At 32.5% G+C, this 20,767-nt stretch overlaps 1 protein-coding gene across 1 annotated transcript in view; it reads left to right on the forward strand.

Moving 5' to 3' along the window:
- The first annotated feature begins 600 nt into the window (after positions 1 to 600).
- Positions 601 to 20,767, forward strand: part of Tektin-A (Tektin A) — a 33,369-nt gene continuing 13,202 nt past the window's right edge. Inside the window, exons 1-2 of the mRNA XM_075375959.1 lie at positions 601 to 779; positions 20,029 to 20,335. Coding sequence (XP_075232074.1) covers positions 601 to 779; positions 20,029 to 20,335 — 486 coding nt within the window. The remainder of the gene's footprint in view (positions 780 to 20,028; positions 20,336 to 20,767) is intronic.

Genomic DNA, 20,767 nt, shown 5'->3' on the forward strand with positions numbered 1-20,767 from the left:
CGTCTTGGAAATTTAAATATATTTAATTATCAGCCTAAAACAAACTGTACGTCTGATTGGCACATTTGAAGTAAACTTTTGTAAAAAAAATCTTGCATTAAATATTAAGTTGCCATAACTGGATAGTTCTGATGGTACAAAAAAAAGCCTTGCTACCTACGTATTTTGTCCTGTTCCGGGAAAATAAATGGGAATCTGAAAAGTATGCCGTATTACACTGTTCTATGCTCTCTACATGAAGGGATTTAGTTTTAATAGTAACTATAACATAATTTTACTTACTCTGTAGCATTACTTTGCTTATTCGAAAAAAATTATTAAAAAATTATATTTTTTATAACGATAATTTTTCATATTGCAGGTCCAGCAACAGTTACTTCGATTAAGTATAGTCGGATGGCTAGGTAGTACAGTCTGATAATGAAACTAAATTTATTTTATTATTATTTACATATGTATTTTTCTCTATTATTATTATTATTATCATCGTTATTATTATTATTTACATAGGAAGTAATGGGAGAAAGTGGAAAAGATGAACCACCATTTCTAACGTTACCAGGGGATAATATTCCTTCGTCGACATCAGAGGGCGATGTTATGGGTCCAATTGGTCCCTGGGCAACCGGAAGAGTTGACTGGAGTGCACTTGCTGGTTTAACAGGAACGAGGCCAGTTGTTGATCATTATTCAATTACAAGATTTAGTCCAGCTGAATGGAGAAAACATAACAAAGATATTTTATGCGCAGCTGCCGAAGATCAATATAGATCCAATTTGTAAGTACGTGGTATATTACTATATTTAATGTTTTCTCTCTTAAATCCCTTCTTTCTCTCTCTCTCTCTCTCTCTCTATATATATATATATATATATATATATATATATATATATATATATATATATATATATATATATATATATATATATATATATATTTATAAAATCTTTTCCTTAATTTGTGCACGTTGTAATCTGTCTACTAGTGAACAATTAGCAACCCCCCACGGTCCCAATGAGATGAGAATGATGATGATATGTATGATGTATAAATGAGATGTGGTTCCGGACAGTCTCTGGCCGATCATTTCTGAGACGTGTGGTTAATTGGACTTCAGTCATCAAAGTACACCGGTAACAATGTCTAGTATTCAAATGCGATAAATGATAAATAAATATATAGCAATTTATTAAATATAAGTTACCGGTCATTTTATATATTCTCCAAATTAACATCGTATTTTACATATTCAAATAAAAACTCAATTATAATTAGTAATTAATTACTGAATATAATGCTTAAATAATCAGAACATTACTCTTGATTAGTCGAAGTTAGCGAGCAGTAGGTTAAATCTGGTCATTTCCACCGGGTTGGTCTAGTGGTTAACTTGTCATCGCAAATCAGCTGATTTTAGGAGTCGAGAGTTGTAAGGTTCATATCCTAGTAAAGGTTACTTTTATACGGATTTCAATGCTAGATCGTGGATATCGGAGTTCTTTGGTGGTTGGGTTTTAATTAACACTTCTCAAGAATGGTCGACCTAAGACTGTACACGACTACACTTCATTTACATTCATACATATCAACCTCTTAAGTAATAGCTTACGGTAGTTCCGGCGGCTAAACAAAAAAAGAAGGAAGGTTATGTTTGGAAGTTTGTTAATTGCGTGTACTTACCAATCGTACCTATATCAACGTAACCTTTTTTTGTTGTTTTGCCTCCGGGAATTACCGTTCAGGTATTACTTAAGAAGATGACTGAGGGTGATATGTATGAGTGTAAATGAAGTGTAGTCTTGTACAGTCTCAGTTCGACCATTCCTGAGATGTGTGGTTAATTGAAATCCAACCACCAAAGAACACCTGTATCCACGATCTAGTATTCAAATCCTCCGTATAAAAGTAACTGCCTTTACTAAGGACTTGAACGCTGGGACTTTCAACTTCCAAATCAGCTGATTTGGGAAGACGCGTTCACCACTTGACCAACCCGGTGGGTTAATATCAACATAACCTAATCAAACATAAATCCACCCTCGTTTCGCTCGCTAACCTCGTCTAATTAACGTTAAATATACAAATTATGTAAGTTTGTTGCTATTATTATGCACATTAACCGGTAATTATGCATTATCACCGGTTTAATCAAATTAATGTAACTATGAGAAAGAAGTAAAGTCGATAGATGGGTGGAATATATTGAAGAGTTATACGGAGGAAATGAATTAGAAAATGGTGTTATAGAGGAAGAAGAGGAAGTTGAGGAGGATGAAATGGGAGAAACAATACTGAGATCTGAATTTAAGAGAGCATTAAAAGATTTAAATGGCAGAAAGGCTCCTGGAATAGACGGAATACCTGTAGAATTACTGCGCAGTGCAGGTGAGGAAGCGATTGATAGGTTATACAAACTGGTGTGTAATATTTATGAAAAAGGGGAATTTCCATCAGACTTCAAAAAAAGTGTTATAGTTATGATATCAAAGAAAGCTGGGGCAGATAAATGTGAAGAATACAGAACAATTAGTTTAACTAGTCATGCATCAAAAATCTTAACTAGAATTTTATACAGAAGAATTGAGAGGAGAGTGGAAGAAGTGTTAGGAGAAGACCAATTTGGTTTCAGGAAAAGTATAGGGACAAGGGAAGCAATTTTAGGCCTCAGATTAATAGTAGAAGGAAGATTAAAGAAAAACAAACCAACATACTTGGCGTTTATAGACCTAGAAAAGGCTTTCGATAACGTAGACTGGAATAAAATGTTCAGCATTTTAAAAAAATTAGGGTTCAAATACAGAGATAGAAGAACAATTGCTAACATGTACAGGAACCAAACAGCAACAATAACAATTGAAGAACATAAGAAAGAAGCCCTAATAAGAAAGGAAGTCCGACAAGGATGTTCCCTATCTCCGTTACTTTTTAATCTTTACATGGAACTAGCAGTTAATGATGTTAAAGAACAATTTAGATTCGGAGTAACAGTACAAGGTGAAAAGATAAAGATGCTACGATTTGCTGATGATATAGTAATTCTAGCCGAGAGTAAAAAGGATTTAGAAGAAACAATGAACGGCATAGATGAAGTCCTACGTAAGAACTATCGCATGAAAATAAACAAGAACAAAACAAAAGTAATGAAATGTAGTAGAAATAACAAAGATGGACCGCTGAATGTGAAAATAGGAGGAGAAAAGATTATGGAGGTAGAAGAATTTTGTTATTTGGGAAGTAGAATTACTAAAGATGGACGAAGCAGGAGCCGAATAGCACAAGCTAAACGAGCCTTCAGTAAGAAATATAATTTGTTTACATCAAAAATTAATTTAAATGTCAGGAAAAGATTTTTGAAAGTGTATGTTTGGAGTGTCGCTTTATATGGAAGTGAAACTTGGACAATCTTAGTATCAGACAAGAAAAGATTAGAAGCTTTTGAAATGTGGTGCTATAGGAGAATGTTAAAAATCAGATGGGTGGATAAAGTGACAAATGAAGAGGTATTGCGGCAAATAGATGAAGAAAGAAGCATTTGGAAAAATATAGTTAAAAGAAGAGACAGACTTATAGGCCACATACTAAGGCATCCTGGAATAGTCGCTTTAATATTGGAAGGACAGGTAGAAGGGAAAAATTGTGTAGGCAGGCCACGTTTGGAGTATGTAAAACAAATTGTTGGGGATGTAGGATGTAGAGGGTATACTGAAATGAAACGACTACCACTAGATAGGGAATCTTGGAGAGCTGCATCAAACCAGTCAAATGACTGAAGACAAAAAAAAAAAAAAAATGAGAAAGAAACAGTTAATAAAGAAAACAGTCGTATAGATTCAGTATTTTCTTTTTACCAACTATCCCTTATCTTGTGTCTTAAGTAGAAAGTTATAAATCCAGAACGGATTGAGTTTTTTTAAATAACTGGCAAATTTCATTTGTCAGTAATAATTAAAATAAAAATATTATGTTTGAATTTTAATCAATTATCACCTGTTTAGTGATATTCAAGCAATATCAATTGTTTGCGTTGTACTCATTAATTTAATCATGTAATGGGGTGATAAAATCAGGCACGAAGTTATTTTGCAATTTGAGCGTGAACTCCGAATTAACATTATAACCAACTATTCAAAACTTTGATCTTAAAAAACAACGTGGTACTTTGTTAAATTAAAAGCTAACCATTTAAAGCAATAAAAAAATATTTCTTAATATTACAGTGTAGCCTGATTACAATGCATTATATAGATGAATTATTATTACAATTTTCCTATGAAATTACAATACCGCTCAACTGGAAGTGTGTGAGTAGTTGAACGATAAAACTACTATTACCCGAGCGCCTGTTTACTTAATAAAGTAGTTTCAAGTCTATGTCCATCAGGGTCTCCGTTATTTCATTTCGATTTAAAGTTGTTATAGTCAAATTCCTACTGCACTGACGATTTCAGCGATACTCAAATTATCGCAATATTTCAGTTAAATACCGGAATGACCTTCTTTTGAAAAAAAACTCAAGGGTGTTTTAAAAATCGTTTAACTGAACTGATACTCTGCAGAGTAATAAATAGGGTTAAACGAACACGTTAAAATAATATTTTTATCACAGTCTGTTAATTTTTTATAGCTGTCTAAATTTTACTTTCTCGAAAATCTCATGAAAAACGTATCTTTTCTTATTTTCACACTAATTTAAAGAAAACTGTAAACGACAAATCAGCTATCGCTGACTGGACAATTAAGATAACCGTTGTATAGAATTTACAAACATAAAATTTCGGTATTTATTATTTTCTTAGAGAATATTACTTAAAAAACATACGCCAAATTTCATTGCAATGATTGAATTCTTTCTGATATACATATCTTATTAAAAAGAAACTTGCGCAGTTTAGCGCAAGAAGACTCAACTTTTCGTTTCTGATTCCCTCACTATTTTGCAGTCAGAAAAGCACCGATTGCAGTGAGTCACTTTGACTCACTGCGTAAGCTTATATAAAAAATACACCACACAAAGTCAACATAATAGATAAAACACATACCTAGTCATCATGACCCTCGAAGTAGGTAACGCTACCTACATACACCGAGAAATATTGTTAAAAATAGATACCGTAGATAAAGAAACGTCAGCGTTCCAAATTAGCAGTGTCATAACGAACTACGCTTCTAACTTGTCCCGTTAAAATTTTGTTGACCTTAAATTGAGCGTAACTCGAACGAACGCACCAATCTTCATCAAATTTTCATACGAGCAACCTCATTCACTATTAGAGCATATCTAAATTACAATGAAATTAATCCTGTAGTTTTAGAGATTTTCGAACCACAATATTTTATACGTAGGCCTATAAATAATTTTGACCCTCAAAACGGAAAGAGAATTGATTTTCGCATCCTATTCCCACCAAGCGGCTGAAAGTAATACCATATTTTCCTTCGAAAAGTCTGTAAAAACACAAAGTGGTGGACAGACGGATGAGAAGGTATTCCGAAGGCTTATGTTTGTAGGAGTTTTTTTTTGTTTTGATGTTCGTGTGTATAAGAACACACTACCGAAATATTGTACGATATTTTTATACAGTCTCCATGTTCTTAAATGGATTCCAATGAAAATACTACTAGGATTTGACTTTATTCAGATAAAATTTTTTTTTTTAAATTATTTTAAAAAAGGTTAATTTTTAACATGTGTAGATTATGGTAGATTTTTTCTGAGAATCTTAATTTTAAAATTCGGCCTAACTAAAACTGAATTTTTAATTATTTATGAATAAATTATTTAATTTGTTAATTTTCATTTTAAGCAATTTTCATTATAGTTTTATCAAAATATTTCAATTTTTGGAGAATACAGAGCCTTTTACATAAAATAATGTATTTTCGTATAGAAATACTCACAAATAAGTAATTTAAATTTGCGTGATTCAACAAAAAACTTTTGTATATTGATTTTTAGAATAAACATAATATAAATGGGAGTTATCAGTTCGGATAAGTGGAGAATGTTTTTCACTACATAATAGGATTGAAATGGTGTTGTCAGATTATAACAGTTGTGTAATACCTTTACATAATTGATACGACTACTATCACTAGTTATTTTATTACTGTCTGTAAATATCAACTATAAATACAGTGTAATTTTACAAATAGTGCTTTAAAAGCGGTATGTACTTTGCTGCTACATCAAAGATCCCGGGTTCGATTTATAACCTTAGTAGTTTATGAAACTTAGTAGTAATAAATAAAGTAATAATAAATAAATAAATAAATAAAAAGTGGAATGTTTTTATTTTAAACCTTATTTAATTCGATTCAAATTTACAACTGTAATACCTCTTAAGTTACAGATGTTGCTAATAATTGGATTGGACAGTTGGGAAAGTATTAATAATTATAAATAAAAGAGCAAAATAAATTAATTTCAAGAAACTCAGTGTTTAGGTTATAGTTATAAGAGGAACAGATTTTCTTTTAAATTTAAAATAACATAATACGATCATTCTACAAGGTCTGTTCTCAGAAAATAACCGAATTTCGTTTTTTTAGTATTTATTATTAATTTTACAGATTATTGGCCCTTGTCTAAGTATTCTTCACTACTCACACGCTTTTCTCAGCGGTGTTTCTTCTTCGCAACGCAGTCCTGGATAGCTTCATTTGAAATTGCCTTTAAGGTCCGAGACAGATTTGCTTTAGTATCATCAATATTCTCAAAACGGCGTCCTTTCATCACCGATTTTAATTTCGGAAGTAAGAAAAAAATCGTTAGGAGCCAGGTCTGACATGTAGTGAAGTTGAGGGAGGACAGTGGTCTGATTTTTTATACAAAACAGACGGATTGACAAAGCCGAGTATGCGGGCGCATCGTGCTGATGAATGAACCATGAGGTATCGCCACAATTCCGGTCTCTTTTTGCGAATTTTTTCACGATCTTGTTAGAACGATTTGATAGTACGCACGGCTCACTGTTTCACCTTGAGGGAAGAATTCAAAATGCACAGTTCCGTTAAAATCGAAAAAACAGAGAGCATCACTTTGACATCGAATCGAGACTGACGTGCTTTCTTGGGGCGTGGAGAACCTTTGCCGATCTATTGTGATGATTGAACTTTTGTTTCGATGTCGTTGCTGTAAACCTAGCTTTCGTCTTACATTATGATCCTTGCATGAATGTTTCATCGTCATCGGCTTGTTCAAGAAGATGCCGACAAACGTCCATTCGATCTTCTTTATGCTGTTCGGTCATCAAACGAGGAACAAACTTTGCTGCAACTCGATGAATGTTCAGTTTTTCCAGTCAAAATGCCATGAAACGATCCAATCGAAATGCTAATCTCTTCTGTAAATTCTCTGACAGTCAATCGGCAAATTGCACGCACCAGATGGCTGATATTCTGAACGTGGGTGTTATCAGTTAAAGTCGAAGGCCTTCCTGGTCATCTTCGATTGACTGATGACCACCTTTAAATCGTGAAAACCATTCGTAAAGTTGGGTACGACCCAGTGTGTCATCTCCGTAAGCTTGTTTCAAAACTTGAAACGTTTCTGCGAAAGTTTTACCCGGTTTCACGCAAAACTTTACGTTGTATCATCGCTTCCGAAAATCGCACATTATAAAAATCGTTATTAACACTGAAACACGTTGCACTTAAATAACATTAACACGAAAACCGAACGAGATATCAACAATTCAACAACACGTAGTTACAGGGTTGGTTACGTAGAACACAATGCAGCCAACCGCAAGTCACTAAATATCTCCGGGTGCGTAATTAAAAATTTTCCGTTATTTTCTGATCAGACTTCGTATTCGGTTATTAAACGATGTTACTGTTTGCTTTATATTGAAGTAATTAAAAAAAATTCATAATTTCTTTTATAAAAAGAAGATAAAAACATGGAATATCTTATTTTATTACGCAAAATAACGTTCCTATTAACATACGCAACTTTCTTTAATCACAGACAATTTAAAAATTTAAATAAAAATCAGTGGTAAATTAAAGAAAGATGCTCTGTTTTGATTACAAGAAACTAAAACTATTCTAGTTTTAGACGTCAGCCTAAAATAAGCAATAAAGTTTTAAAAATATCTCCCATTAACTATTTTTCTTGTTCTTGCCAAAGTTTAGTTATTTTAGATCCAAGTTTTTCAGTCATCAACCGTTTTTCAATTAATACTTATTTCATATGTTTATTAAAAAAAAACAAACAAAATAAAAACCTAGTAAGCTTGTTTTGTTAAGCTATTTTGAGAGTATATCTAAGCCGATCGTAATAACGAAATTAATATTTATTATTAAGTGATGGATGAAGTAATATTTTTGAGTACAGAGATAAAATAATTAACCAGCTCCGGCTATGTACAGAAATTTGAAAGAAAATGATTAAACGGTGCATGGTATTATAAGAACATTTGATATGCAGGCTATGTGATCGTTACAGAATTTTTTTCTATTTTAGCCTTTATTTAAACGTATTTTTTTTTAAATATCCATTAATTCACCTCGTAATGGTTCCTTATTATTCAGCTGTTTCTTGTTATTCAGCTTAATAAAATTTATTATTCAGCTTATTAAAATTAACATGCTATTGATTTTTAAAAATTACCATTCCTGAACGAAATAAAATACTATAAAACATACAAATCCGGTGAAGAGAATGAGAAATTAAGTAGTTAAGAAAACGAGTAATTAGGATTTTCTTTTTGCGTAATTCATATACTTGTAAATTCGAGTTATATTTAAAAAAGAAAAAAAAACAAAAAGAATACGTTACTTAATTTATATTTGATATTGGGCCCATCAATCAATTAAAAATAAAAAGAGATTTTGCAAAGATATCTGTATCCAGCTGACAAAAAACGTATACCTTCAAAAAGAGACAAAAATGTCCCCAGGTCTAAATTGTAATACTTTGAAGAAGTTACATTGATAAACATAATTTTTATTTCCTAACATTTTATACATGATTTTCATATGTTTTTTGATGCTTAAAACGAATATGAACTCTGAATCTTTTTATCACCCACCATTTTTGAAAAAAAAAAAAAAATTAAAGGATTTTTTTCATTTTTCAACCTATAGTTAGCATTTTAAGCTTCTATTTTGCATTTTGTTAGCTTATTTTTTATTAACATAATTTTTAAGCTATAAATAAACAATATTAGACAGAGAAATAAATCATATCACAGTCACATATTATGACATGATCTAATACTGAAGAGTGAGCCTTCATGGACAAGATTAATCATGTCTGTGCAGATCAAAACAAGTAGCTGAAAACACAGCTGTGTTGTTTGTATTAAGCACTGAATTTAGGAATGAATTAATTTTGTTCTGTCTTATTGCTGTCTTAAGTTTGTTAACAGTACAGTGTTATAATGCCTCGAAATTGTGTAAATGATGTGGATGCCTTTTGTTATGTTTGTGGTGAGTCTACCGTAAAATCAAATAGAACAAAACATTACACTTTTAATTAAAAAAGCATATAATTTTTACTTTTAGTGTAAAATTGGTGATCAGGATAAGACGTGGGCTCCTCATATAGTATGCACTAATTGTTCTTTATATTTAAGAGAATGGCTGATAGGTACACGGAAGGCTTTGCCATCAAGCTAGGACTAATGAAAAATTTTGTAAAAGCAATGAAGAAGGATATTCTCGGATTTCTGTACATCAGGCAGAAATTTCCGAATGTAAGTGAAAGAGAAGTTAAAGAAGGAATATTTGTTGGTTCTCAAATGAGAGAGTTTGTCAAAGATTATGTATTTAACTCGGTGTTAAATAATGTAGGAAATGCAGCTTGGACTTCATTTAAAGACGTTTGCAAAACTTTTCTCGGCAAATAAAAATCCGAGAATTACCACGATATTGTTAATCAATTTTATACTTCATACAGAGCTATGGGATGTAATATGTTTTTGAAAATACATTTCCTCCAATCATATCTGGATTTTTTCCCAGACAATCGGAAACGTAAGTGACAAACATGGTGAACGTTTCCACCAAGACATTTCGGCGATGGAAAGCCACTATAAAGGGAAGTCATTTGGTTAGTTGACATTTCTCCCACCACCACCCCATTCGGTCGCCCTAGAGCATAGACCAAATGTTCCATGTCAAAAAACGGCTACTGTGCCTTTAAAAAACGGTATAGCGACCTCGATCCTATCTGCTCCTAATAAGCTACCTAACTTGCGTGAGCGAACTAAGCAGGGTGCCGTACAACACCCGCTTAAGTGTCCCAGTCGCTCACTTGTCAACAATAAAACTAAATCGGGGAGGCGCACCCCTTGTTACAATTAAAACTATTGAAGTTCTTATATCTAAAAGGCAGCAATTTAGGCTGCCACGCCTCGGTCGCTGTATGCCACCTAGTACCTGTCCACCATTTAACAGCGCTTGGAGCTAGTTTGGCTGGTGGCCAGCCATTACCTCAAGGAAGGATTCCTACAACAGAGCTTAGGAGTCATTATTACATTACACAACCCTTAAAATTAACGATGACGGTTGAACATAGCAACCTCATCGAGGAACTCCCACACGGTCCGACAATGCGGCTCTCGCCACATTGACTCGCCGTTTGTGAGCGGCCAAGTTTCCCCCCCGACCTCTAAGTTCCAGGGTGGCTCGATCTCTGCCCCCCTCCCCCAAGAGCAGGGCAGTCGAACATCATATGCACGTTCGACTGGACCTCCCCGCAGACACACAACTCATCAGCCACCAGGCGAAACCGAAACAGATATTAGTTCAGGTTTACATGGTTGGTGAGCACCCGGGCACCCGACGCCCTTAAAAACGAACTCGAGGCATACCATCTCCCCAGATCCTGTATAAAACTATACAAGGATCTTCCCTTAGTCGAGGTGTGCCATTCAAGCTGCCATGTCTCCATCGCGAGGCTCCATAGCCTCTTCCGCAAACGGGAGATGGGCAACTGTACGAAATTTTGTTCCGGTGGATTGTGATCACTGTTCCGCTCCGGTTCTAGCCCGGCTCGAAACCGCATCCCAAATGCCTCGGCCTCCCGATTAAGAACATCTCTGTTCTTCGGAGCATCTGGAAACAGAGTATCCAGGAACGCCCGGTAAGTCGCCACAGATGTTACAGTGTGGTCACGACCACCTAACCCGCACCGGACACTATAAAGGGAAATGGTCCTCGAGGATGATACCGGCCCTCAAGGATGATCCCGGCCCCTCGAGGATGATCCCGGCCCTCGAGGCGAAGAGAACCTTGTCGTGATCGTGCGGAGCGAGGGATGCTTAACTTGCGGAATGCGTTCGACTGAAGATTCGACTGTCCGACGCGGACGTAACTCCCTGAGGAGTCCTCGTCGGACAGTCGAATCTTTAGTCGAACGCATTCCGCACGTAGCCTAGGCGTTACTAGTAATAGTAACAGTAGAATCGAAAATGAAAACAATCGTACGAAAAAAAATATTTTTAATTCTAAATAATAAAATTTCACGCACCGAACTCTTCTAGCTTATTCGCTATTCTTTGACGAGCCAATCAGAAAAAGTTATATGACGTCACTCGTGTACATTAGGATAAAATTAAGAATAAATCAATTTATTTAACATTCTCCAATTTAAGGTAATAACAGACAAAATCAACCACTAGTTAAGTTATTTTTTTTTTAAATTCAAAAATAAAATTCTTGTTTTTGTAATCATTATTTATTGAATTATTAATACTAATTACGTAATAATGAATAATAACTACTGAAACATGAAAAGTGTAATAAATTAAAAGTGCATAAATAAAAGTATAGATTCCGTGTTGTCCTATTAAGTACGTGTAAATGTTTTTAGGTTCGGTAGTAATGAAGCCTCGATCTCCAATACAAGCTTTTATTTTAATTTCACGCACCGAACTCTTGTAGCTTATTCGCTATTCTTTGACGAGCCAATCATAAAAAGTTACATGACGTCACTCGTGTAAATCAGGATAAAATTAAGAATAAATCAATTGCAGAGAAAACATTTTTAAATTGTTTTAATTAGCCTGCGTTAAACAAAAAAACTGTTTTTTTAAATTGTTTGTTGTTATACATTCTATACCAGTATTTTTTCCCCTGTTTAATCTCCGGGAATCACCGTTCAGGTATTACTTCAGAGGATGATATGTATTAGTGTAAGTGAAGTGTAGTCTTATACAGTCTCAGGTCGACCATTTCTGAGATGCGAGTTTAATTGAAATCCAACCACCAAAGAACAGCGGTATCCACGATCTAGCATTCAAATCCGTATGAAAATCTGTATCAAATCCTTTACTAGGATTTGAGTGTTGGAACTCTCGACTTCAAAATCAGCTGATTTGCGAAGACGCGTTCACTACTAGACTAACCACCCCGGTGGGTTTATATCAGTATTTCTTTTATTGTTATACTTAAAATATTAGTAATTCTCCCTGACGATTTTACGCCAAGGTTGTGGTTGACGTTGCTTTTGTTTTAATTCTTTTTTGTAATTTTTTTAAATAAAAATAACTTTTTTATTAATATTGTAAATATTTGGTTTCTGCTACACGCAATACATTTTGCATGGTTTTTGTTTCATAGTACATTATAAGTGAATAAGTTTTATTTTTTGTAAAAGAAAAATATTTAAAAAATCTAATATTTTTGAATATTACAATGATAAGTTTTGATAAATGAAAACGTATATTTAAAAACACCTTTATACTTAAGAAAACTAAAACCATTTTTACTTTTTCTTTAACTCACAATATTTTTTTTCATGTTTGTCCCCAAATCTTGCGTCCTTAATTTTACATTTTCTGATATTGCCGATTGATGAATTTTGCACACTTACTAAGGTCGGGTGACAATAAAATATTCAACCATTACTTTTGCAAAATCCCCCGTACGGGGGTAAATTAAGGGTGTGGGTGTAAGTGTAATAATTTAACATACTTTCTGACATTGCTCATTGATGAAAATACTGTATATGTTTTGGTAATCTTTATAGACAAAGAGGCGCATTTCCTTCCTTGTGTTGGAGTTCTGTTTTCTATGAGTTAGAACGCCCCAATGTTCCTGTAGCCCTGCAGGCCGTAGTACGTGACTATTTGTCTAATCGTACGACTCTGTTTAAAGATGTGTACTTAGCTGTGGAAAAATCTTTCACCAGGGGAAGCCCGCAAGGTTTTGTTTTCGGTCCCTTGCTGTGGAACCTGGTATTTGACGGGTTTCTGGGGTTGACATTCCCCGAAGGGGTCATGGCCCAGGCTTTTGCCGATGACTGTCTCTTTTTAGTTCGTGGTATTTCACGAACGCAGCTGGAAAATCGAGCACAAGCGGCCTTTCAACCGCGGGGGGCTGGATGGACATTCAAAATTTAAAGATTTCTGTGCCCAAGACGATGTTTATGCTTCAAGGTTGCAGAAAAATTATCGTACAGTCGAAACCTCCCACATTAAGTATAAAGGCTGTGTAATCAGCCGAGTGAGAGTTCATAAGTGCCTAGGTGTTTTGTTTGATGAGAAGTTTCTGTTTAGCAACCATATTAGGCAAGTAGCGGCGCCGTCTCAGTGATGCACAAACCTCTTACGTGGCGCTCGTTTGGGCGCATAGGTTGGGTATGAATAGAGCACTTGTTCAAAATTTAAGGAGTGCCCAGCGCAGAGTTGTATGTACTGGTGTTTTAAAACATCCTACGAGGCTTATCACCATTTTGGAAAAGGCTCTCTCAATCGATTTATTAGTGAAAATTCGGGCAGCCATGTGGAGATTACGAAGAGCCGGGAGGCCGAGGTATTTTTGATGCGGTTTCGGGCCGGACCATTACCGGAACGGAACGGTGATCGCAATGCACATGATCTTAATTTCATTCAGTTGCCCATCTCCCGCCTGCAGAAGAGGCTACAGAACCTCGGGATTGAAGTATGGCAGCTGGAATGGGACCCGCCGACTAAGGGAAAATCCCTGTTAAGAGTTTGTACGAGATCTGGGAGATGGTTTGCTTTGAGTTGGTTTTTAAGGGCAATAGGTGCCCGGTGCTCACCAATCATGTTAATTTGAACGGTTGCGTTGTTCAACCGACATCAGTAGTTTACTTAAGGTAAAGACTCTCACCGCACTGCTATGGGAAGCTAACCTAGAGACGTATGGCTGACCACCAGCTAATTAAGGCTCCAAGCGCTTTAATATGGTGGACAGGTACTTGCTGGCATTCAGTGACCTATGGCAGCGAATTGCTGTCTAGATGAAGTAATTTTCAATTTATGGATATCATGTATATTACTAGTAGTTGATGGGTGTGCCTACCCATTTTAGTAAATATATGACAGGTGAGCGGTTGGGACATGTAAGCCGGTGGTGTATGGCACCGCGCTTAGTTCGCTCACGCTATTAGGTAAGCTAATAGCGTGAGCTATTTAGCTTACCAGTGTCCTACTTAGCTACCAGTGTCACTTAGGACACTTACCAGTGTCCTTTAGCTACCAGTGTCCTAAGTAGGACACTGGTAGCTAAACTTTTTCGAGGCTCAGTAGCTGTTTGTGGCACAGACATTCGGTCTTATGCTTTAGAGTGACCGGATGGGGTGGTGGCGGGAGAAATGCCAAGCAAACCAAAAAATGTAAACTTTTGTAATATATGATAATAATTTGATTAAAGTATGATTAAGTATATAGCAAGTTTTTAAAAATCTTGAAAAAAATTTATAATATTATTATTTGGCATATCTTTAAATTTTTCATTCAAAAGAATAATTTATAAAAATAGTTATTAAAAAAAAAAAAAAAAAACACGACTTCTAATTGCACACATCTACGTATAATTATGAAAAACAAACAAAAAATAATTTTCTTTCTTTTCTCATAGGTATTTTTTCCGGATAAGAAAGTTAGTCAGCTTGAAATTTAATTTTAAGTGTACATTCTATGTTCTATTCGGTTAGCTTACAGTCGAGAACATTGTATATTCGGGTGTCTGTTAGTTAACAAAGTAGAGGCCATTAAAGTCACCATCTCATACAGCCTACGCAGACACTCGACTGCAACATAAAATGTAGAAGTAATATTAAATATCATATCGCTGAATTACTGTATCTTGAAAGAATGCCTGTAAGAAAAGAAAAAAAATTAACTATTTTTTGTTCTTTTTCTTAATTATTCTAGATAGATGTTTACGATTAGAAGTCTTTTGATAATTATTTTATTTAGCGCTTTTTTGTTGTTTCCATAACTTTACCACTCAATATAATAATAGTCAACTAGATTCGATACTGGTATAAGTTTGAGTAGAAATATGAATCTTAATGATAATGAGCATACATATGCTAGCTGTAATGCATTCCAGGTTACTTTTGCTGATTGTGATGGTGACTTTTCGCTAATCTCGAGAACGATGAATTTTTTGAAAAAATTACAAACACAAAAAGTGTTTCTTTTTTATAGTTTTATGGAATACAGTCATTAAAATGTGAAAATTGAGGAATTTTGTCCCTCAGTGTAATGCGCCCCCTCTTCTAGATAAGACAATTTACGATATACCTAGAGAACGATGAATTTTTCGAGATTATAAGAGGCAAAAAATATTTCTTTTTTGTCGTTTTATAGAATATCATTATTAAAAAGTAATTTTTTAATTTTATCCCCTAGTGTAACACACCCCCCTTTTTGGTTACGACAATTTAAGGTAGCCAATGCTACTTTCAGATGAAGATCTATTATTACCAAAAAGTTGTTTGTAATTGGTTGAATCTTTAAGTTGCTGAAGGGAACAAACACCCAACCAGAGATACAAAACAGTTAACCACATTACAACTCCTCTTACTTTAATCTGGTAAAAATGATGAATTTTTTCTTCCCAAGCCAGTATTAACAAACTAAACATTAAATTTCTTTAATGCAGAAATAATTACAATTTCAACAATATTTTTTTTTTTTTTAAGTTCGGTTAACTTTACTTAACGATTTAACAAATATATTTTATTGCACAAAAAAGCCAAACACAGCAATGTGTGTGTGTGTGTATATATATATATATTTATATGTTTATACATATTTAATCTTAAGACTTACCTATGAATGCTAGTCTGTTGATACAGACTAGCATTGATGGTTGGGTTTCAACTAGCATTGATGGGTGGTTCTTTGATGGTTGGGTTTCGACTAACCACACCTCTCAGAAGTGTCTAGCCTGAGTCTGTTGAAGACTACACATTTACTGGTACATTTACAATTACATAACAGACTGTGTACAGATGTCTTGGCATCACAGAATACTGTACTGTAACATAAATAAATATTGGTATATATAAATAAATTAAATACATATAAAAGTTAGGTATTAGGAAGTTTATTTCAGTTATATTCCCAATAATTGAATTTGTACAAAAAAAACATGAAGTAGTGTTTTTATCCAGTTACATATTACTATATACTACTTGGATTAGAATGTGTGTTCGTCAATGCTGCAGAAAAGCCAATTGATGTTTATAAATAAAAAAATATTTGATAAATTAATAAAACAAATTATACTTCAAAATATCATCTTACCACATATTTTTTTGATTACACCTAATATATAAACATATCATATAGTTTATAATTAACAGCTCACATTATTAACATACATATGAGTATTCTTCAAAAAATGAATATCTTACTAAAAAGGTATCTGGTCCACGTACTCAGCATAAGACAGCGTCTTAATTTACTGTACTTGATGAATATAGTAGGAAAACTTCTGTTTAATACCTCTGGATGTGGATCATTTATAACCTAACATTACTATTTCCTCAGCAATACATTTCAGTGTTTGCCATTTCTAAGTATTACTAATATGTTAGTTTTAATAGTAAAGTGGTATGAATCTAAATTTTATGGATTTTTGCTTACATTGATTACCTAAATACTGAATTCAAAGATTGTCATTTATTTTAAATATTTTTTAAAAATTAGCATACTTTTGTTTACGTAAATAATTTTTGTATAAATCGGATGAAAAAAGAAAATATCAAAATATTTTCATATTTGTTTTTTTTTTGGTAATTTAAGGCTAATTTGAAAATTAATGCATTCTTACTACAGTTGAAAAAATGTAAAAGTTACGAAGTAAAATATTTATTAAAAGAGGTTGATAAAATTATCATTTTAGAATAAAGGAAAAATTTTAAATACATATTTATAAGGTTAAAATGCAATATACATATATACAATTAAGTAATAAATTAAAAAAAACTCTTGTTAATAGGAATTAAAAATGAAACCCTACAAATGCACTAATTAGGCTTATGTAGTCAATGTGGGATGTCATTGTTCACATTTGTCATGATACAGGTAAAATATATGTAGACAGTTCTAATAAAATACTAATTCTCTTGTTTATGTGACATCAAATTCCACCCAGTCAACTAGTGAAGGTCAAAATGATTACAGTAATTCTTTGTTACTGTATTTCTTATCATCTTTAATAGTGATATAAAAATGAAATTTTATCATAACTGTTTTAAAAAAATTCAAACAATCTACCAAAATAATGGTTTCTTTTATTAATACTGACTGTTATATAAAAGTATTTTGGAATCAATCAATACTCGGACATAGACGTCATCACAATAGATATTTAAATATTGGATTATTTTTTGAAAAAAAAAGTTCAACTTAAGCAATAAAATCTATAGATGATTGCTGGAAGCTGTTACAATATGGCAAGCAATAAAATATTTGTTATGGGGTAGATTGAAATTGAATGACTAAACTACATCTGATCAAAAATAATTATCAAGAAATTCATTCTGTTTTCTTATTTTTTCAGTTAAAATTTCAATTTTCTTTTTGTTACAAGTTTATAATCAACATTGTATTTTTCTAAATGCTCACAAATTCTAAATTCTGTGAATAGTAACTATTGATTTATTGTTAATCATGGTTTATTTATAAATAACACTCTAAAATAATTATATTTTTGTTATTATTTATTAGTAGTCTAACAGAAAGTGTACTTGAATTGATGAGTTATAGAGGATAAAAAAGATCTGTTGAAAGAGGAGCTGTCATGTAGTTGTAGGCCAAAGCTCAAATGAGTTGTAATACCAACAAAAAGAAAATAATACCTTCCCATATTCAGTAATACCCAGATTAGCAAAATAGAAGTTAGCTTTTTCAACTCAAAATCTATTTTTGTTATACAAGATTTAAAAATTTCAGGCTGTTTCATGTTTTAAAGCAAATTATTTCATGTTATCATTGTTGTAAGCAAATATTCAAATAGAAAATTTTACAAGAAAATAAAATGTATATTTAGTTAACAATATTATTAGAATTTTATTTTGTATTAGTTAAGTAGACTAAATATTATAGTGTATTTGAATTTAAATATTTAATAAAGCAATTGATATATTGGATAAACAATTTTATCAAAGTAGACTTTACTTAATGCTATCTATTTATTTGCATAGACAAACAAATATTATATTATGTGAAATTCATCTGAATATTTAAAATACTACTAATTTTTTATTTATGTTTTGAATTTTAAATGCGTATATACTTTTATTTGACATAGTTCTATTGTAACCGACTCATTTATAAAAAGCGATTTTTATTATGATTTATATATACATTAGTATTATTACACTAGTAAAATAATAGATGTTACAGTTCAATCTTAGTACGGCATTAATTATACTGCTTACTCTTTTTTTGAAAACAATAAATCAATAAAAATAATAAAAAGAGATAATTCTAAATTTAGAAAGTGGATTGATTTTGTTTATTTATTATTTTTAATTTAAGCACATTTTCTCATGCTCATCAATGAACTGATTAATATCTTTGTTTTAATTGATTAGTTCTCCGTGTGTAAGTATTCATTCTAAAAACAGGTTAATCTAATACTAATATCATTTTACTTCTACTTCAAACTAATTTATAAAATTTACTGGTTGCTAACTCCTGATATGTAAAAAGTCGGAATAGAATCAACAAGGATGGCAACTTCTGTCCAACTTATGTGAAGGATTTATTGCCATACTTTCTTTACTTATCTATTATAATTCATGTTTAACTAAGATTTTTATCTAGTTAAATTTCATTTTAACAGAATTTTTTATGAACGGTTTATAATTTAATTGAAATTACCTTATATAGCTTGTTCCAAGATGGGAAAGACTGAGCTTTATTCTTTGTTAGTTGCAGCTTATACTTAAGTTTGTATAAATGTAAAGTTATTGATCAGTAATGTATTGTTCCCATCCTGGATAAAAATGAACAATCTCCAATGGAATAACAGGCAATATGGGAACTATAAACACCGCTATCTAGGATGGGACTTGAGGTATGTAAGTGTAGCTTGTATAAGGTCATCTGTTTTGTTGCAGTTACTTAGTTGCTCTCTCTTCATCTTGCAGTCTTTTTTTTTTACTTTTGATATTCCTTCTTTACCATTTTGGATCTTTCGAAGAAGCACAGACTGTACAACTTCATGCTGAGAAGCCAGATTCATGTGATTGAGTATCTGTTATCCACTCTTTAAATTGTTTCTTATCTTGTTATTGCCCAACAAATGTAATAGTTGAAGCATCTGTTAGAAACATAGTTTGTTTGCTTAACTCCTCTTAAAATTAAAAATTTTATAACATTTTCATGTTACATGTTTAGGAAACATGTAACTGTTTTTTTAGATATGTCAGTTCAATAATTTAAAATTATAAACTTAGTTGCTGTTGATTTACATAATTGTTTTTTAATGTGGTAGTTACTATGAAACAATGTGATCACAAAATATATTGGATTTCAATTATGTTTGTTTAGTAAATTTTATTTTTGTGTGTCTGAACTAAAAAAATTGCTAGCAATAACATTAGCTATCACAGTGAGAGCAATACAACCAATCACTGAAGAGCTGAAGTCATGTTTTCAATTACAAGAGTGACTGAAATGTGTTTGCAAACTTTTACAAACATTGTACTTATTAAATTTGGCTTGGTTTGCTATTTCAAAAAGGTTTATAATTTTCAAATTAACAAAGATAAAAAAATTATAAGAAGCTAATATTTTTTGAAACAGGGTTGAGCTGTCAAGTCGTCAAGCAATGCAAACAATAGCAGCTACCGCAGATAAAGCGCAGTACAACAGTACAGTTCGTTTAGGAGAACGTGCTCATCATATTCATAGATGGAAAACTGAAATTGAACAATCTATTTTTGATATGATTTTAGAATTAGAATTACTTGAAACACAAAGACGTCGTATAAAACAAGCAAAATCAGTTCATGTTATTGTTAAATCTATTAATAGTGAATGTCTTTCAAGAAGATCATTACGTATGGAACCAGATCTTGTAAGAGACCTGGTTGAGGAAGAACTTATTAAGGTAAAATGTTGTTACGATAATAACAAGGTTTTTTCTTATTAGATATTACTATTTCTTTTAATTTAAATAAAAATGTAATATTTTTATAATAATAATAAAAGTTAGAAAACACATTTTTTGATGGTAGGATTCTCTAGCATGGAAATGGCTGATTTGAAATAACTTCACAAATACAAAGTTGTATGTTGAAACTTTTAGGTATAAAGCAAGAGTCTTTTTATGAGATCAAACTGCTCTAGATTTTAGATGTTCCGGAAAACTAGAAAGCAGACAGTAAAATAATTTCTTATATTGATTTGTAGGAATAAATATTATTCTGTGGACTGTGGTGAAAGCCAGATTTGTTGCATATGAGATAAAAAAAATTATTACTGAAACTGAGGACTTTTCTGCAAACTTTTTCTTATGTATAAAAAATATACATTTCTTTAA

This window comes from Lycorma delicatula, chromosome 9, assembly GCF_047948215.1.
Source record: "Lycorma delicatula isolate Av1 chromosome 9, ASM4794821v1, whole genome shotgun sequence".
In the NCBI taxonomy this organism is placed as follows: Eukaryota; Metazoa; Arthropoda; class Insecta; order Hemiptera; family Fulgoridae; genus Lycorma; species Lycorma delicatula.